The following is a 17,323-nucleotide window of genomic DNA, read 5'->3' as shown; positions in this document are numbered from 1 at the left end:
CTTTTGAAGGTGACATTTTCACCAATAAATCAATTTTTGAAAATCAGTTTTCTGTGTTTTCCTTAGAGAAAAAAATCAACCCTATTCTTGGATCCAGCTGTAGCATGGTGCTCCCCTTCCACACCCATTTTGCCCTAGATGCTATAAGCATCTTTGGCCTGGCTGCTCACTGCCTAAGAACATAGCATTAATTTCCTGCATCCCAAATTCACAAAACAAGAAAAGCCTTTTGAAATACCTAGTCTGCCAGGCAAAGACCCCTCTTTTAATTCACACCTTGCTAGCTTCCTCTCTCAGTCCAGCACACCAATGAGAACAAGCACCTTCCTGTGTACCTGACCAGCACCTGACTAGAGACAGGCTGGGCCCCTTGCCCTCACCGGGCCAAGCCTAATGAAATGGAGTTCTTTGTCTCTTTGTCACTGGGGTCCTTCATCACCTGGACATGCTGTCACTCTGAACTCCGGTGCCTTTTCCTACCACAGATGATGCACGTACTCTCCAGTGTCCTCTATGTGTGAGTAAGTTAGTTTACACATGAGTTTAGATAGATTCATTTTAAGGTTTAATTACTTTTATGTATCCTTTGCCTTCGCTTCTCACCTCTTTTGATATTCTCTTTGATTAAATTTCGACTGGGGGTGTGACATGTTGATTTCTGACCAAGATCCAAGAGAGAGGTTCTTCTCTCCTCACACTGCCTAACCATTGAGCGTTACTACCTGAGACTCGGATCTGTGCCTGTGGCAAAGCAGAAGTGGAGCGGGCTGTTGGCAAGCACACACAGGAGATTCTCCCCCCATCCCACATAGATAACAGGTTCATGACTTTAGGGTCCCCCTTCCTTATGGTAGAGGACAAGGGGTGGTGGAGAACAACTGATGAGTTCAAACAGTGAGCAATTTGCCTTGGGAGTGGAATTGGAGCACCAGCCCAGCACACCGTTACATTGGTGAACTATGCTTGCCAGTTTGAGGGTGATCTTGAGAAGAGGAGAAGGCCAGGCCAGGTTGCTCATGACATCAGCTCCTGAGGGGACCATCAACGGTTTGAGAGGACTGTTGGGGCAGCCCCTCTCCCACCTTCCCCAAGGCTACTTAAGAGCTGTGTGTCCTGAGGGAAGGCAGAAGAGGGGAAAAATTAAAAATGAGATACCAAAATTGATAGATTACTCCATCTCTATCTAAACAGAGTTGTCTGCATATGGATGTCTACACAGTGATCTGGTTCACACATAACAACAGCCCAAAGTATGGGTTGTTGCCTTACCCAGAGTTTACCCATGATTTGTCTGCCAGACAACTGTGCAAAGTACAGGTTGTTTTTTTCAATTTCTGGGTTGTTTGATTCCCTCCTTTGCCTGCTCTGTCCCTGTATCCTAAATGCCTTTGCAGGACTGTGGTACTGGCATGTGGGGTGGCTGGGATTTTTTTTTACCACTCTTATCCACCGCCTCTGTAGCCTCGGTTCTTGGTTTACATTATCACAATATTCCATAATTAAAATAACCCAGACTTCACAACCCAGCAACAAACCATGGGTTCTCTTCCTGGGATATTCGTGCTTAACAACCCATAGTTAGCCCATAGTTCCAGGTTTGCACAGAATGAAAACCCAGGATTCAACAACCCATGCTCAACCCATACTCTGGGCTGTCATTATGTATGAACCAGGTCAGCGGATAGTGATGGGTGAGCTTTCCTGGCCTTGATTTGGAAAAGGCTCAATTAAATAAGCCAATATGGACTGGATGTGAATTAGGTCATTTAAAACTTGGGACTGTTCTGGAACAGATACCAGTGGTGGTATGGATTCTCCCGCTCCACTCATGCCCCCCACTCAGTATCTGATCTGGAGAGTGGGAGACCCTCAGGTGCAGATTTGAAGCGGGGGGGGGGGAGAAAAAGGGAGGCCCAGCTGGATGAGTGGAGGTCCACTCACACAATTTGGATGTCACCTGGATATTCAACAGGCAGGGGAGGGGGACCTGAAATCAGTCAATTTCCTAATTTGTATTATAGCATCCTTTTGCAATGTTGGGGCTCAACATTCTTTTCCAGAGTTATGTGTTTATCCTCAGTTATACTGCATGCAGGAGGGAAAAGGCCAGATGATAATTTCACATGGGTGTCAACTGGGAGTAGAAGCACTTGATTCAACAAATTGCACCAGTGTAAGTGATGGAGCCTAAAATCAGGCTCCATCAATGTTATTCAGTATGACAAGCTGCTGGCAGAAGAGAACCTGATGAGTTGTCAGCAAGACGTGCTAAAACTATTAAGCCAGAAAATGTCTCCAATACAGTAACCGATATTGTAACTAATGCAGTCCTAACCCCTGAAATTCAACTGGAACCCTGCCATCAGTATCAACGAAATCAACCCCATCAATCTGTCCTTGAAATTCATTTTTAGGGAATGATGAGAATGTTAAAATAATTATCTCAAACAGCATGTCTGTGACTTAGAAAACGAACCCTATTCACAGGGGATAATATTCCACTGTTCATCCATATTAGATCCCACTAATCTTTCCTATGTACAATTGTGTTTTTGTGTTCACTGATTCTGGCATAAAGCATGTTTGCATTCCTTTTCAGCACTGCTGATAATGCTGCTTATTTATATCATGAAAAAGTTTACAGCATATTCTTCACATGAACAACTCTTCACTTTATCATGCTTTCAAAAAGGCAAAACACACCCATGGCAAGTAAATGACTATGTCTTCATTCAAATGAAATCTATAGTACTTCCGTCATGGCTGTCCCGTGGCTATAGTACGGCTAAGGCATCTGGAGGACTTGCGCAAATTGGGCTCCTGGGTCTACAATGAGTCCATGAGCCCTAACCTGGGGGTGGGGATCTACATGAAAACAGAATGAGAAGGACGTTGGGGTATTATCTGGAAATCAGCTTTGGTCCATCAGTGGCACACGAAGCAAGAAGAGTGGAGTCAGCGGTACCTAAAAACCTGCTTTTCAAAGGTCAAACTGCAGTTGAAACCACCCTACCCTGCGGTTGAGTGGGCGGAGTCCCACTAGTAGAAGTGAACGTCATCAACCCCATAGATGCTGCTCAGCCAATGAGAGGCGTGCTCCCCGCCCCTCTCCATGCGCCTCTGGCCAGGGAAGTTTCATGGAGGAGTAACATGGTAGTTTTCCCTCAACGCTCTAGAGCCAGCAGCAGGGCTGTTGCCACTGATGCCTCCCTTCCCCAACCATGAACTAAATTTCCTCCTCCTGCCCACCCTTTTATGAATGGGAGATAAAGGCTAGGTACTCTGACAGGAGAGAGCAACAAATACGCCATTCAGAAGCCCCTAAACAGCGCTGTAGTGCTTTTAAGAATGAGAAAGGCAGGCCCATAAGAACAACTTGCTTGCTTCCCTCCACAGCCCCCCTTTCCACGCTCGGTGATATGCAACAAGAGACAACCAGGTACTTCTTCAATGTGGCACCCATGAGTGCCGTTCAGGCAAATGTGATCCCTTATCCTGGCGCCCTTGGGGGGGAAATAAATCAATAAATCAGTCAATAAATCATGCATTGAAAAGGCAACAGCTTCTCAGTTGTGAATGGCAGAAACAGTGCTGTAGCGCATTTATGAATTGAAAAGGCAGGTTAGTTACTTCAACTGGCAAAAGAATGAAGGGGAGAGGGGTGGCCACACCCCTTGACCACGTCACTGCCAGGTCACAGCCACATCACAGAGGCATGCCCAGGATTTAATGTGGAGGGACAGGGCATGGAACTGCCTGGGAGCTGCTTTAAGTAAAAAAAATACGGAGTACAAGGACTTTCCGAAAATGCAGATTTTCAAGAGGGAAGCTGCTAGCTGCAGATTGGCGATAACCTCAAACTGTTCTCCCTCCACACTAAATTGCTTGTGCAGATTGGCCCCTGTTCTCTCTAGCTTTTAATTGAAAAGGTCTTATTATATTTGCTGCTGTTAGATATTTCAAATTGGATAAAATTCAGTGAAGCAGTTCTTCTGATGGAAGTGGAGCCAGAAGCGGGGCAATTCCCCTTTTCCACCTGCACACCCTCAAAATTGGCTCCAGGGCGTTGGGGGACCCTTTGGACACAGGCGCTGCCAGGGGGAAGAGAAAGGGAGAAAGTACCATCATTCACAGGACTCCTGCTCACATGATGTTCCACCCATTGTATTGCACATTAACTGGCTTATTTTACAATAGTTTGAATTCAAGATGCCGTAACAAGCACCTTAAGGTGCTTTGCTACTTGGTTTATGGTTTTATACTGTATTGTTTTGTACTATGAGGTGGCTAAGAAATATATTAATTAATTAATTAATTAATTAATTGGAGCAACTTGTTTTGCTTATTAGATTTTTTTATCCCACCATATCCCAGAGGTTCAGATCAGAGACCAAGTTTCAAATTATTTAAAAATCCCAAGACTACATAAGATACGCAGTTTTTAAAAAAACCAAAACCCACAAATGCACGTCCAGTCATGAATCTGCCAGTATAATTCTTCATAAGGTCTAGCATCATATTGTGCATTGGTTATTGACAAAGCAGTCACTGCACCACTTCATACAGTATTAAGTATACACATGAGGTTGTACTAAAATCCATTTGAAAAGCATGGCCCTTACTCACAGGTGAGTGTAGGATTGTAGCCTTGAATTCAGTGGTCCTTACTTCTGAGCAGACATGTATAGAATTGCACTGCATGTTACTAGAATACAGATGTACGAAAGTGACTTACCTTTCGCGGATTATGTTGATGGTGGGGGGGAGGTGCTCCGTTCCTTCCGCCGGAATCCTCGAACGGCTGGCTGTGCTCCGCGGCAATTCCGCGGAGCAGCCAGCCAGGCCCGGCCAGGCCAGGCCAGAGCCGTCCGCAGCCGGATTTCCGGCCACGGAGGGCTCTGGGTAAAAACAACAACAACAACTGCTTGTGCAAATGGCGGCGGCTACGGCCTCCGCCATTTGCATTCCTTATTTTTGGCCATCTTAATCTACGTAAATATTTACGTTATGACAGCGAAAAGAAAGGGGAACGCAAATAGCGTAGCGGGCGCTATTTGTGTCCCTTTTTCATTCACCGTTTTAACCTATGTAAATCTTTTACGTAGGCTAAAACGGCAAATCAAAAGGGGACGTAAATAACACCCGCTACGCTATTTGCATTCCCCTTTCTTTTCGCCGTCATAGTCTATGTAAATATTTACGTAGATTAAGACAGTAAAACGAAGGAACGCAAATGGCAGCGGTCGTAGCCACCGCCATTTGCGTACGCGTGGTTTTTTTTTAAACCCACCCCCAACCATGATAGGCTACATAAAAATTTACGTAGCCTATCACGACTTTTTTTTCTTTTTTTTAAAACCTAGCCATGATAGGCTACGTAAATCTTTACGTAGCCTATCACGTCTTTTTTTTTTTTCCCCACAAGCCTGGAGATGGCGGCGGTGGCAGCCGGTCAGAAGACCGGCCGCCACCGCCGGAGCCGCTGCCAGAGCTGCCACCGCCCGGAAGATCCACCCCAGGTAACTCTCGTCCCGGGGGGGATCCGCGGGGGGCCGGGGGGGCAGCCATTCCGCCACAGATTTTGGGGGGCCGAATGCACTGGCATTCAGCCTCACCGGGATCCATGGCGGAATTCTCTGACATCCCTATACTAGAAAACAAAACATAAGCCGTGTCTGGCAAGAGAACAAGGTGAGCTTCGGTGGGGACCAGCAAATGACAAGATTATGCTCTTTCCTGATTATACTAAAGAAATCCCTGGCAGAAGGCGATTTACCAAGGCGAAAAAATTGGCAAAGCAAATTAACCTGCAATATCATATTAAATATCCAGCTACATTTTGTATCCTTTTTGAAGGCCAGATGAAAAGATTTTTGGATCCTGATGCTGCAGAATCATTTTTAATTGGTATTAAAAAAAATAAGGGAACCAACTCTCTCAGCCTCTGGAGCTGGAACTTAGTCATCTTTACTGTTCTTTTGAAGTGTTGTTTGGACTATAGCTGATAAGATGTCCAGGCAGTATGTCAGAATAAATGTCTGCATATTTTTCTTTTCTTTCTCCTTTTTTTGTGTTATATTGTAATAGAATGCCTATTTATGTGTGTATGTGTGTGTACACATATAAATATATTTTTAGATATGATATTACTTAAAATATACAAATGAATTGCTTTTGTGTGTTTTTTATCTTTTTCTTAAACTTTTTTTCTTTCCTCTTTTCATTAGTATTATTATTAATATTATTATGGGATGATTATTGTTATTACTATTTCTTTTTAAGCGTTAACTGAATGGTAACATATGGTAATGGAAATGGATTGTTTGCTCCTATTCCTTTGCTATAAGACTGTTTGGATATTTTGTTTGTTTTTATTGAAGTTTAATATAATTCTTTTTTTCTTTTTTTCTCTTCCTTCTTTTGCTATCCTCCCTTTTTTCTTTTTCTTAAAATATTGTAATGTTGGAAACTGAAGATTCTGATTATGTTGTTGGTAGTGTTTATTTCATTTATAAAAATAAAATAAAAATAGATTCAAAAAAAGAAAAAAGAAAACAAAACACAACCCACTGTTATCAAAGGAACACAAGCACACCTAACTTTACTTTGATTAGACCCACAGTATGTACAAACATAGGTTAAGGTACAGAGATGGCTGTTGTCCCATTCCAGAACTCACCATCCTTCACTATATCTTAAGTCATATAATATATGAGTGTGTTTGTACATAATGGATACATTCTCTTATCCGTCCACTTCATACATAACCCTAACAACCAATGCCTTCTTCGGATTTAAGTCAGCTAATGTGGCCACAGAGTCTGTACACAGTAGGTTTTTCCACCCTCTGTTGTAATATGGTAGGTTTGTAAAAACCACCTCATATTCCCATAGGGCAGAGGGGGTTGGGGGTAGGGATGTCAGAGAAATCTGTAATGGAATCAAATGAGTTTGGATTTGTATGAATCCAAACTTCAGATTCTGCAGCAGACTGGCTTTTCCTGAGTCACATGGATTCCGCAGACATGCAGACCACTGTGGGTTTTGGGGTTTTTTTTAACTTTTTTGAATTTTATGCAAATTTAGTCATAGAAAAATACATAAAATAAAGAACATGAGCAGAAAATGCTAAAGCATGAAAATGTGCATTTGGGGAGGGATTTGCACATTTTGAAAGTATGAATTTGCACAAATACAAACTTGTGCAAATGCGGGAAACTGGAAAAAATCCAGTTCTGCCAATGAGCAGATGACGGAACGAAAGGCACCTGATAAACTGCAAAACACAGATGGACCAGATTTTACAAAACCCATACCTCCATAGTTGGGAGGCCACATTGCCATCCTGGAACCTAGTACAACCACACCGTCACCACTGCTGCTGAAACCACCTCACAAAGAGAATGCAGCAGCACAAAAGAAATGTGGTGATTATGGAGGGGGAAATGGTGCATGTGGAGTGTGTGCCATGGGTAGTATCCAGTGTTAGCCCTACTTAGAACAGAACCATTGAAATGAATGGGACTTAAATTAGCCATGACTCATTTAAGTTCCATTCATTTCAATGGGTCTACTCTAAGTTAGACTAACGTTGAATACTACCCGTTGTTTCTAAGCTGAATCACACTTCAGGGAAGCGGGGCCTAAGAGCTTTCCAGGAGTGTGATTCTGCTTGGAAACAAGGCACACATTGCCCATGCACCTTGTTCCTCTGCAAAATCAGCATGGTTTTTTACTGCCACTTTCTCTCCATGAGGTGGTTTCGGCGGCGCAATTCTGGCAGCAGCAGAACATGGGGAGCATGCAGAACTGCCTGGACACGTGCAGAAGCTGCATGAGGAAACTGAAATAGACATAGCTTAGATAATGGGTATTCTATTTAACTAGATTTACATTGACCTTGGGCTTTTTCAGTGACACAAATTGTTTTTGATCATCAGGAGAAATCCATGTTTCATATGGTGGGGCTCAATAGAAACAGTTATTTTATTTTATAAAAGAACACAAGATGAGAGGTCTGTTCCTGTAGTAAAAAAAAAAAAAAATTCAATACAAACTAAATACAATACGTTCAGATACAACCAACGTTTTCAATATCTAGGCAGCCAGCATTTTCTTTTTGTTTTTAGGGTCAGGCATGTTGATTCAAAACTCTTGGCACCAACAAGTCAACTGTGCCAGTTCCCACCCAATAGCACATGGTGTCTAGCAAAATCAGTGAAAAGGAGACCATCCGAAACAGGCTCTAATGCAGCCTCCCCTCTGCCCCAATATCATTTGGCATCTGTTCCTCAAGTAACAGGAATGTTGCCCTCATTTCTGGCTTAGTGCTAGAGCACTAAATCATCCATGGTGAAAGCTGCCATTTGGACACAACCTAACAAAGAGAACTAAAAAACTACTCCAGAACTCTCTGGAGTGGAAAGTAGAACTTTGCAGTTCAAGCCCTTGAAAAAGAACAAATAAACTTACTTGAGAGGTTGTCTTAGGTTAGCCTAGGAAGCTGTCATGCTAAATTAGCCCCAGTATGTTTCTGAAAGTTACATTCATTGTCTGTGAAACATCAGGCTAGACACTTAACTAAATGCTCAAAATATAACATCCCAGATTAACTCATGTTTAACTTACATTTTAAGTGCAAAAGCAAGAGAGTTCAAGAAGGGAAATACTGAGTAAGGACCTTGTCTAACAATAAATGTTTAGGAGAAAATATATCATAAATGACTTGGTCTAGTTATTTTGGGGGAAACTATACAAAACATTGCTAAAGGATCTTGTACCGGAGACCCAGTCTCTGCCTGTTACAGTAGAGTTTGATTTCACAGTTTCCATAGAAGTAATTTCAATTGTGTTATACTTGTATGCCAAAAAAAGAAGCTGAAATAAACCAGATTTGTTCTCTGATCTACATTTCTATTAGAGTAGTCTCTCTCAACTCAACTCAACTCAAGTTCACAACAAATAGGGTACACTGAAATGAATACAATATCAAGTGGCAGTTTGCATGTGTGAAGCAGCCATCACAGATCAAACACCACAAATTGAATGTTCACATTACTCATTCTCCCCAGAAATGTCTGAGCCATGTCACTTATTCAGCATCCAGCCCTCAAATGCTGAATATTCAAGTGATGAGAAGTTGAGTGTGAACCATGTCATATATGTTGTAACATAGGGGGAGGTTTTAAATATGCTTGAATATATGGCCTGGTTTACACACTTACCTGAATAGTGAAAATCTTTGTGTGAAGACACATGCATCACCCCTATAACAATTCCAAACATAGGGCATGTATGTAGTCCCAATTTGCACAATTATTCATCATCAACAACAATTACGATGGGAGAATCATGGCTCAGTGGTAAAGCAAGCACTTTGCATACAAAAGGTCCCAGGTTCAGTTCCTGGCATCTCCAGTGGGCAGTTGCCTAGGGTGCCAAGAGATCCAGGGCACCAAACAACCCCCAGACAGGCAGCAGCAATAGTGACTGGGCAATGCTTAGCATGCAGTAAAGGAAAGCTCTGCATTGGCCAGTCCAGGCTGCAGCCATTTTGAATCACAATATTTTTCCTAGTGTGAGAGACAGCAAGCTTGAACCAATCAGCTCACCATCTTTGAGGTGTATGCAGTCAATGACAGCAGTGGAGCAGTGAGAGGTCCACTCCCTCACCAGTTCAGGGCTATTATTAGGGCAAGGGAATGAATGGTTCCATTTTCTTAACTTTTTTCCCAGCTCCCCCACCCCCCAAAATCTTTGTACAGAAGTTGTTGAGTGTACTGGAGCTTTGCTCCAACAAACTCTGTAAAATGTTTTTATAAAAGAATGATACCCATTTGTTCCCTTCCTGCTGCTGTGCAATGGGAGTGGGAGTGAGCAAGTGAGTGAGGGAGTGACTGACCAGGATGGGAGGGGGGATAGTAAGGCAACAAAATGGCTAGGGCACTGGAAGGCAAAAGGGCATCTTGTCTTGCCCTGCCCCCTCCCAAAACTGGCAGTAAAGCTAAGCAGCAGCCAGAAGGTGAGAATCCTGAATACCTATTTTATAATTAATCTCCTTTTGGGATTTGTGTGTGTGTGTGTGGTATTCAGTCTTTGTTTGTTGCTTGGGCGATTACTCCTGAGTCCTTCTTACTTACGAGTGGGGATGCATAAGGTGGATTCTTTTATTTTCCTGTTTCCTGTTACTTTGGAAATATTTTGGAGAGGGGTAGATGTGGATATATTCAACCAAACAGATTAATTTTGGATGCTCAGAATTTGTTGGCCATGCTTAATCCAGTCCTCCTTACTTGTGAGTAGAGATCCATAAACTAGATTTTTGTACTGTGCTGCTTCTCACTGTTACTTCTGCCGAATTATGCAGTAGGGTGGCTGTGATGATGCTCAGTGAAAGAGATGGATTTTGGATGCTTTTCTGTGTGGCTCTGAGGATATTATCATTATTATCATATCTCAGTGTCTCCTTTTGCAATGAGTTGCTTCTGGGTTCCAAAGACTGTTTTTCTGTATTGTTGCTCTGAGGATATCTTTACCATCATCATTTTGTGTGGCTCTGTGGATTCCCACCCCCACTGTTTTGTATTCATAATCTTAAAGTCACTTGAGTCTCTATGCAATGGGAGTTGTTTATGGAACAAAAGAATGTATGTCCAAAGAACAGCTTATGTGTGGATTCTTCCCCACCACCATATAAACAAAATGTGAAAATGGGTCCCATTTTGCAGGCTGGGAATCAGAGTTGGCTCTCAGGTCTTCAGAGGTTGAAAAACACTGCTTTAAAGGATGCACATACTGCATTCTATACAAATCTTTAATGCACCTTACAAATACAAATCTTCCATACAAATCTTTAAAGCATCAGTGACACTGATAAATGTTGCAGTGTTAATGAAAGACATTTAAAATGGAAGGTATCAAAATCCCCAGGAAATCCCCCCCCCCCCCGAATCCATTTCATGCTGTTGAGGAATTAATAGCAGTGGCTTGGGAGGCTGGACAGGACCAAACTTGTACCTCACCCGGGGCACCAAAATACCTTGAGACAGCCCTGCATATGTACATGTATATGACTGCTTGAACTGGACCACAGTATAACAGGTGTTATCTTAAGTGTGAAGTTGAAAGGAGGGTACACTCCCACTCCTGCAAAGAAGATTCATAGCCCAAGTAAAGCTATTAACTGGACCTGCGATCTGCCACTCCACGTGGTAATCTGAGTGGACTGTTCCAGCGCTACAACCTAATGCCTTTTCACCAGAGACTGAACCTGACATCTTCAGCATGCAAAACATGTGTTCCACCAAGCACTGTCCTTCCCCAGGCCAATATAAGGTTAAAATGATACAATCATTTCCACCAATTCTTCTGACAAACCAAGTATGTATGTATGAAATGGTACAGCATGCACCCTAGATACAATCCTTGATATCTTCCACTTAAAAGGGTCAGGTAGCAGGTGATGGGAAAGACCTGTACCTAGCTGCCTGGGGCCCCACTGCCAGTCAGAGTAAACAGTACTTGGCTAGATAGACAGATGGGTCGATCAGGTATAACACAGTTTGCTACGTTCTATTTTCTTTATCCAGCTTCTGTTGATTATCACCACGAAAGGAGGCAAACAGCAATAGAAATGTAAACCAATATTTGTCAGAGGAGATGAGGAGATTAAATGCTAATGTCCCAACGATTCATGTGTGCTGACCCCTTCCACCTAAGAAAGGAAAAGTGATTTGGCAACAGACATCAACCACCAGGCGCAACCATCTCCCATCCTCTTTTGCCACAGTACAGGGAGAAGACCCATCAACATGACAGAAAAACTGTCTAATTAACACCCCCCACCCCGTAGCAAGCCTGACGTTGGTGGAGGGAAATACTTTCACACATCCTTATCAAATTAAGGCAAAAGCACTCCTAATGAGCTAAAATCAATTAGTGCAGCAGTAAAATGGATTTATTTGTGCTGTCAGCGCAAAGATATTTGCATGGCAGTTTGCAGTGTGTGTAAAGGAGATGCTGCAGTTTGTAGTTCAGTTAATGAGGAGCTTCTGCTGGAAGGTGTTATCAGGGAGGGCGGGGAAAGGCATCTCAGACAGGGATTTCTGCCAGCAGCAACCTCTCCTAGAGCACCAGCTGACACTCAAGGCTGGCCACATCAAAGAGGGGTATTGTTGTAGTTTGTGAATTTTAACTCTGCTTAATAGCTGAAATCCAGGAGTAGTTAAATAACAAAGGCCCATATGCTCCTTCTTATGTAAATGCATAGGGAGGGGGCATCTTACTGTGATAACTCACTGCAGCTGCATAGAGCAGAAAGGCTAAAACTGTACCTTCGCCTCCCTGCTGATTTCCAAAGCCTGAGTCAGAGGCAGGCATGGTAGATAGCCTTCAGGATTATTGGCTCATGCCTGTCTTCTGGAAGCACAGTCTTCCTAATGCTGCAGCATGGTTCATTTTGGAGCTAGAAACTTCTATAAGGGTGCAATCCTATGCATGTTTAGATGGAGAAAAGGCCTACAGTTCCTAGCATTCCCCAGCCAGCTTTGCAAACACCTGAAAGAAATGCACACTTGATTTTGTGGCAATTTTTTCCCCCATCCAGCTCTGCCCCATCAGGTCTCTTTCTTCAACTGTAGAGGGGATGGTGGATGGCATCTCTAATGTTACATTTTTTTAGAAACCATAGTGCACTACTATAGTTTCCAGAGTTACAGTTCAAAACTCCTGTTGTATATTTTCATTGTCTGCGTTTCCCCACCCCCATGGTAATTATTAGTTATTTACTGTAGCCTTGGATGGGCAGGGGGGAGCAATGTGTGGGGAAGCAGTGCAGGGGGTAGTGGGGGGCAGCATTCTAGGGAGAGCAGCGTTCGAGAGGGTGGTGAGGGAGCAGCATGGGGGGGGGGGGCATCTGCAATTTCCCAGCATTTTGGAGCTTGAGTGAACATGGAAAGCCCTTAAAACAATATGTTAAACTGAAAGTGTTTTTGTTAATTGAATTAAATCTAATAATGTGTCAGATACAGATAAGGATGTGCATCCCCTGCAGAGTTGCTAGTAAACTGGACTATAGTGTTTACTCATGCCGTTATTCAGTATTTCACATCTTTCTAGAGCTTACCACTCTTTCTTCAGGTCATTATTGGTTTACTATATCCTTTATGTTATTGTCTTGCTGGAAAAAGCAACTTTTATACCCTGAAATACACCAAAAGGACCACTAGGCTTTGGGGTAGATATCTATATTTCCATGCATTTACAAAATCAGTCTGAGATTGTGAGTATTTACCTGGGAATATGGATATTCACCAGATCGCTTACATTCATTGTAACATATCTTTTATCTAATATCCAAATTGTCATGTGTGCTCTTAGACAACACACAATCGATTTAGGTATACATCCTTTTAAAACATCACTGCTTACTACACAGCCAACAGTTTAAGATGCAATCTGGGATGTACACCTCTGAAAACAGCAAAAATCTTTAACCCATCAACACATTAGTCACCAAGGAACCGCATCTCAATTCTCAGTCCAGTAATTTCAATGATACATTTCATTTCAGCAATATTGATTAGGGCTGCATTGGAATTCTACCTTGCTTTTTATCCTGACAAATGTGGAAATAATTTTAAATAGATACAACCAACAAAATAACAGAATATAAAAAATGCAGAATTAGAGTCTTTTAAAAAAGTTAAAGTACAGCTTTACCATTCTGCAATGCCAAGTTTTAGCATTGTATTTTACATCTCTGGCAGGCCAGTTTCAAGTTTCATGTGCTTTTCTCTCAGTGTTCTCCACAAAGCCCCTCACTAGGGGGAGGGTGTCAGCTCCCACCTCTCAAAAAATGTGGGATGGAGCACAGGGAGAGGAAGAGATGTGAAAAATTCCTTCCATGTACTTCCTGAAGTGAACTTTTCTTTACAATCCAAGCCTGATTTGGGGAAGACTCCCCATCATCCAGCAACCACACCCCATCTCAAATTGTTCAGAAGAAGCCTCTGGCCACCCAGAGAGGCTTCTCAGGGGCAACAGGTGGCTGCAGGGGCACAGAAAGAATAGAAAACTTTTATTCCATTAATTTCATTAAGTTAGGGCACAATCCTATGGGGACAGGCGGCCGCCTCCGAACTCGGAAGTGACCACCTATACAGTGCAGGGCAGGAGAAGCATGGAGGGGATCATTCCCTCTGCACTTCTCCTGCCCTGCATTTGTGGCTAGACAGCTGATTTGGCTGTCTAGCCACAGGAACGCGGAGCGGGGCAGGAGGCTGCTGGGCAACACCTAAGATGTGTCGTACCGGCATTTCCGCCTTCCCTGCCCCAGAATGCCCCCTGGAATGCCCGGTTTTGGCCACTCCGTGCTCTTCCTCCAAGCAAGGAGCACAGGGGGGAATGTCGGTTCTCTAGGAACCAACGTCAGAGCATGGGCTCCGAGGTCGGTTCCCAGAAAACTACATATCCTATGGCCATCTGACTAGCAGCCATAGGATTCTTCCCTTAATTTATCTTGTCAGAAAAGCCATTGTCTGCATAGCATGAGGATAGGGGAGAAAATTGTTCATTTCACAAATTATTATTATTATTATTATTATTATTATTATTATTATTGTAACACGCCTAATTTCACACTTCCAAACCAAGACTCTGTTATCCTTCAAAATTCACACTTCCTTGAATTTTGCAATGAAATTCTCCAATGGAAAGAATGTGTATAAAAATGCATATATTAGGGGAAAGTGCACACAAATGTATATATTTGTGACAATAACATTAAAAAGTGCATTGCATTAGGAAAATTGCTTGAAAAAAATGTATATTAGGAAAAGCTGCATGTATTAGAAGACATGTGCTCAAAACAAACTGTACTTAAGACTGGAAATATGAGAAACTGAGAGAAACCCAACTTAACAGATTTGTCCATCCAGAATTACCATTTTTAGCAACATCATTCCTCACCTTAGACATTATTTTAGGGATATAGCCAACCTTCACTTTACTGAGTAGAATCGCCAGTGGTACCGGTGGTATTTTATATTGTTTTATGTTGTACTTTGTGGTTTAAATTTTTGTGAACTGTCCAGAGAGCTTCTGCTATTGGGCAGTATAGAAATGAATGAATGAATGAATGAATGCCAACATCTATTTTTCTCAGTCTCTTTGTAGACAAAGGGCCACAACATTACACACACATGCAGACACACATGTGAACAATAATACCTCACATTAAGGAGCTAGGGGCATTCCATGGTGGAGTGGGGTTGTGGCCACCAGGTGATGACTGCCAAGAGGAATTTTGCCACTGATGTCAATTCTGCCATCATAGGCAGTGGCAAACATATAATTCTTACTGTTTAAAAAGGGGAGAAAAAGAGGAAACCATTATCACTCACCACCTCAGTTACTCCGCTAAACCATTTAAAATACTCCCAAATCCAGTTTTCAATATGTTCAGATAAGACGTATCATAAATCAGCCTATGCTTAAATACATACACACACACACACACACACACACTAACAAAAACAAATATTTGAATTATTACTTATGGGCTGTTCTTCAACAAATCTTAAGTAAAATGTTCAATGACTTCAAAAAAAAAACAACCTGCCAGTTTAAGAGCACAGCTAAGGCTATCTGGTTCTGGCTCAAGTCCACAAAGTATAATATTGGATGACATGAGAGTTCAAGTTTCTTATTCTGGATCTGGAACTGCAACATGATGAGCAGGAGGAAAATATTCATTCACTACTATGTTCAGATTTCCCCCAGCAGGCATGCTGCAAGACATCTTGCTTTGGAACGTGAGATGCTTGGTGGGGATAAAATGGGCCAGGTGATATGGTGTTGCAGTTCAAAAGAAGTGACATGGGAAGGGTTAAGCACACTCTTCCAGCACACCACTTATTTGCTTCAATATGCATCCTCCTACCACCACTTCACAACAAAGAAACATATGTGGACTAAGATTTGTAAGCTCAGTCGTCTAACTTGATATTTTATATAAGTCCATGTGTACACCTTATAGAGAAGAAGAGGCACTGGCCTACACGTTCACTGAAATATAATGATAAAGCAACCTGGTCATGCTCAAAATCAGTACATTCCCCAACCCAACACAGCCAAGCAGCAGTACCACCCTCACCCCTGCTGCATCAGAGGAGACACGCACACCCATCTCCAGCTGCTTAACCCATCCTGCTAGCTGCTTAACCACTTTTAAACTGCTGCTTAGACCTTCATCTCAATGAAAGATTCTCTTCCTTGACAAGCCTGAATAAAGTACACCCCTAGTTTCCACCAAAATTTGAAAGAAATATGTCATGCCTGAGCTAAACTTGGGCTATAAAGGATGTGTGAATTCTCAGTGCTCTTTAACTTGCGGTACCTGTGGTAATTTGTATCAGATCATTTGAACTCTGGCACAGTTGTAGACCACATCCAGTAGGTCATGAATGCCATTAGCTCAACAGGAGTCATCTTTATAAGCAATAAAATGGAGGTATATAAAGGCAGGACCTTTTTTTGTGGCTCACCCTAATTGAATTTAATTATAATAATAATTAAAGTAGCACTCTTGTGCCCCTTTAACATATGCTGATTCTGGATTTGGGGAAAATTATCCCATTTATTTTTAAACAAAATAAAAGAGCTAAATCAACAATTATATGAAGAAGAGTGGACTTGCATATTTAATAACATGCCTACTAGGCTAATTAGTGCTAATTTAAAAAAGAATAAAAACAAAAGGTTTCAGTTGCACCTTATTCCACAGAGACTAAATAAAATATAACCAAACACTGTAGATACACCACTAAGGCACATTTTATAAATACATTTTAGAACTGGACAAATATCTCTTCCAACCCACCTGCTTCCACTGTCACCCAACCTCCTTCCACCTCAAGGTAGGAAGAGGACTGTAGAACGTTTCAGGGGAGAATATCCCATTTTGTCAGGGGCAGTGGGCTGCAAAGGAAGAGGCAAACCAAGTCAATCAGATTCAAGTTGAAGTCTGTCTGTTACAACAACACAGTTCAGAGTAGGTCAAGTTACACTGAGTCGGGTCCAGTCAAGTAAGTCAGGTTGAGACAAATAAAGGCATGACAAGTCAGGTCATGATATGTCAGTTCAGCAGGTTCCAGTGAGCAGCAATCAGGACCCTGGATAGCTCCCAACACACTGTGTTAACTGAGGGGCAGAATCTTGTTGTCTCAGCATAAAAGGCCTGGGACCAAGCTAATTCAAGGACCATTTCCTCCCTTGTGAATCTGCCCATTCTTTAAGATCAGCTGTTGCACCCCTCTTGCATGTG

The 17,323-nt window shown here is 42.3% G+C and overlaps 1 protein-coding gene across 2 annotated transcripts in view; it reads right to left on the bottom strand.

The window, feature by feature from the left end:
* LOC146358408 (uncharacterized) overlaps positions 1-17,323 on the bottom strand; it is a 169,744-nt gene that overhangs the window by 36,413 nt on the left and 116,008 nt on the right. The window contains exon 6 of one of the 2 annotated variants that reach the window (XR_014784397.1): positions 16,880-16,977. Coding sequence is in view for 1 of the 2 variants with exons in the window: in XM_084810507.1 (XP_084666633.1) it covers positions 16,941-16,977 (37 nt within the window). In the remaining variant the exon portion in view is untranslated. Of the gene's footprint in view, positions 1-16,861; positions 16,978-17,323 lie in introns of those variants that run through there. The other variant, XM_084810507.1, reaches the window with a different exon arrangement.

The sequence above is a fragment of the Heloderma suspectum genome, chromosome 1, assembly GCF_057233095.1.
Source record: "Heloderma suspectum isolate Gila_16-S chromosome 1, 16-S_ref, whole genome shotgun sequence".
NCBI classification, from domain to species: Eukaryota; Metazoa; Chordata; class Lepidosauria; order Squamata; family Helodermatidae; genus Heloderma; species Heloderma suspectum.
The sequence above is the reverse complement of the archived record's forward strand: the minus strand, read 5'-3'. Positions and strand labels throughout refer to the sequence as shown.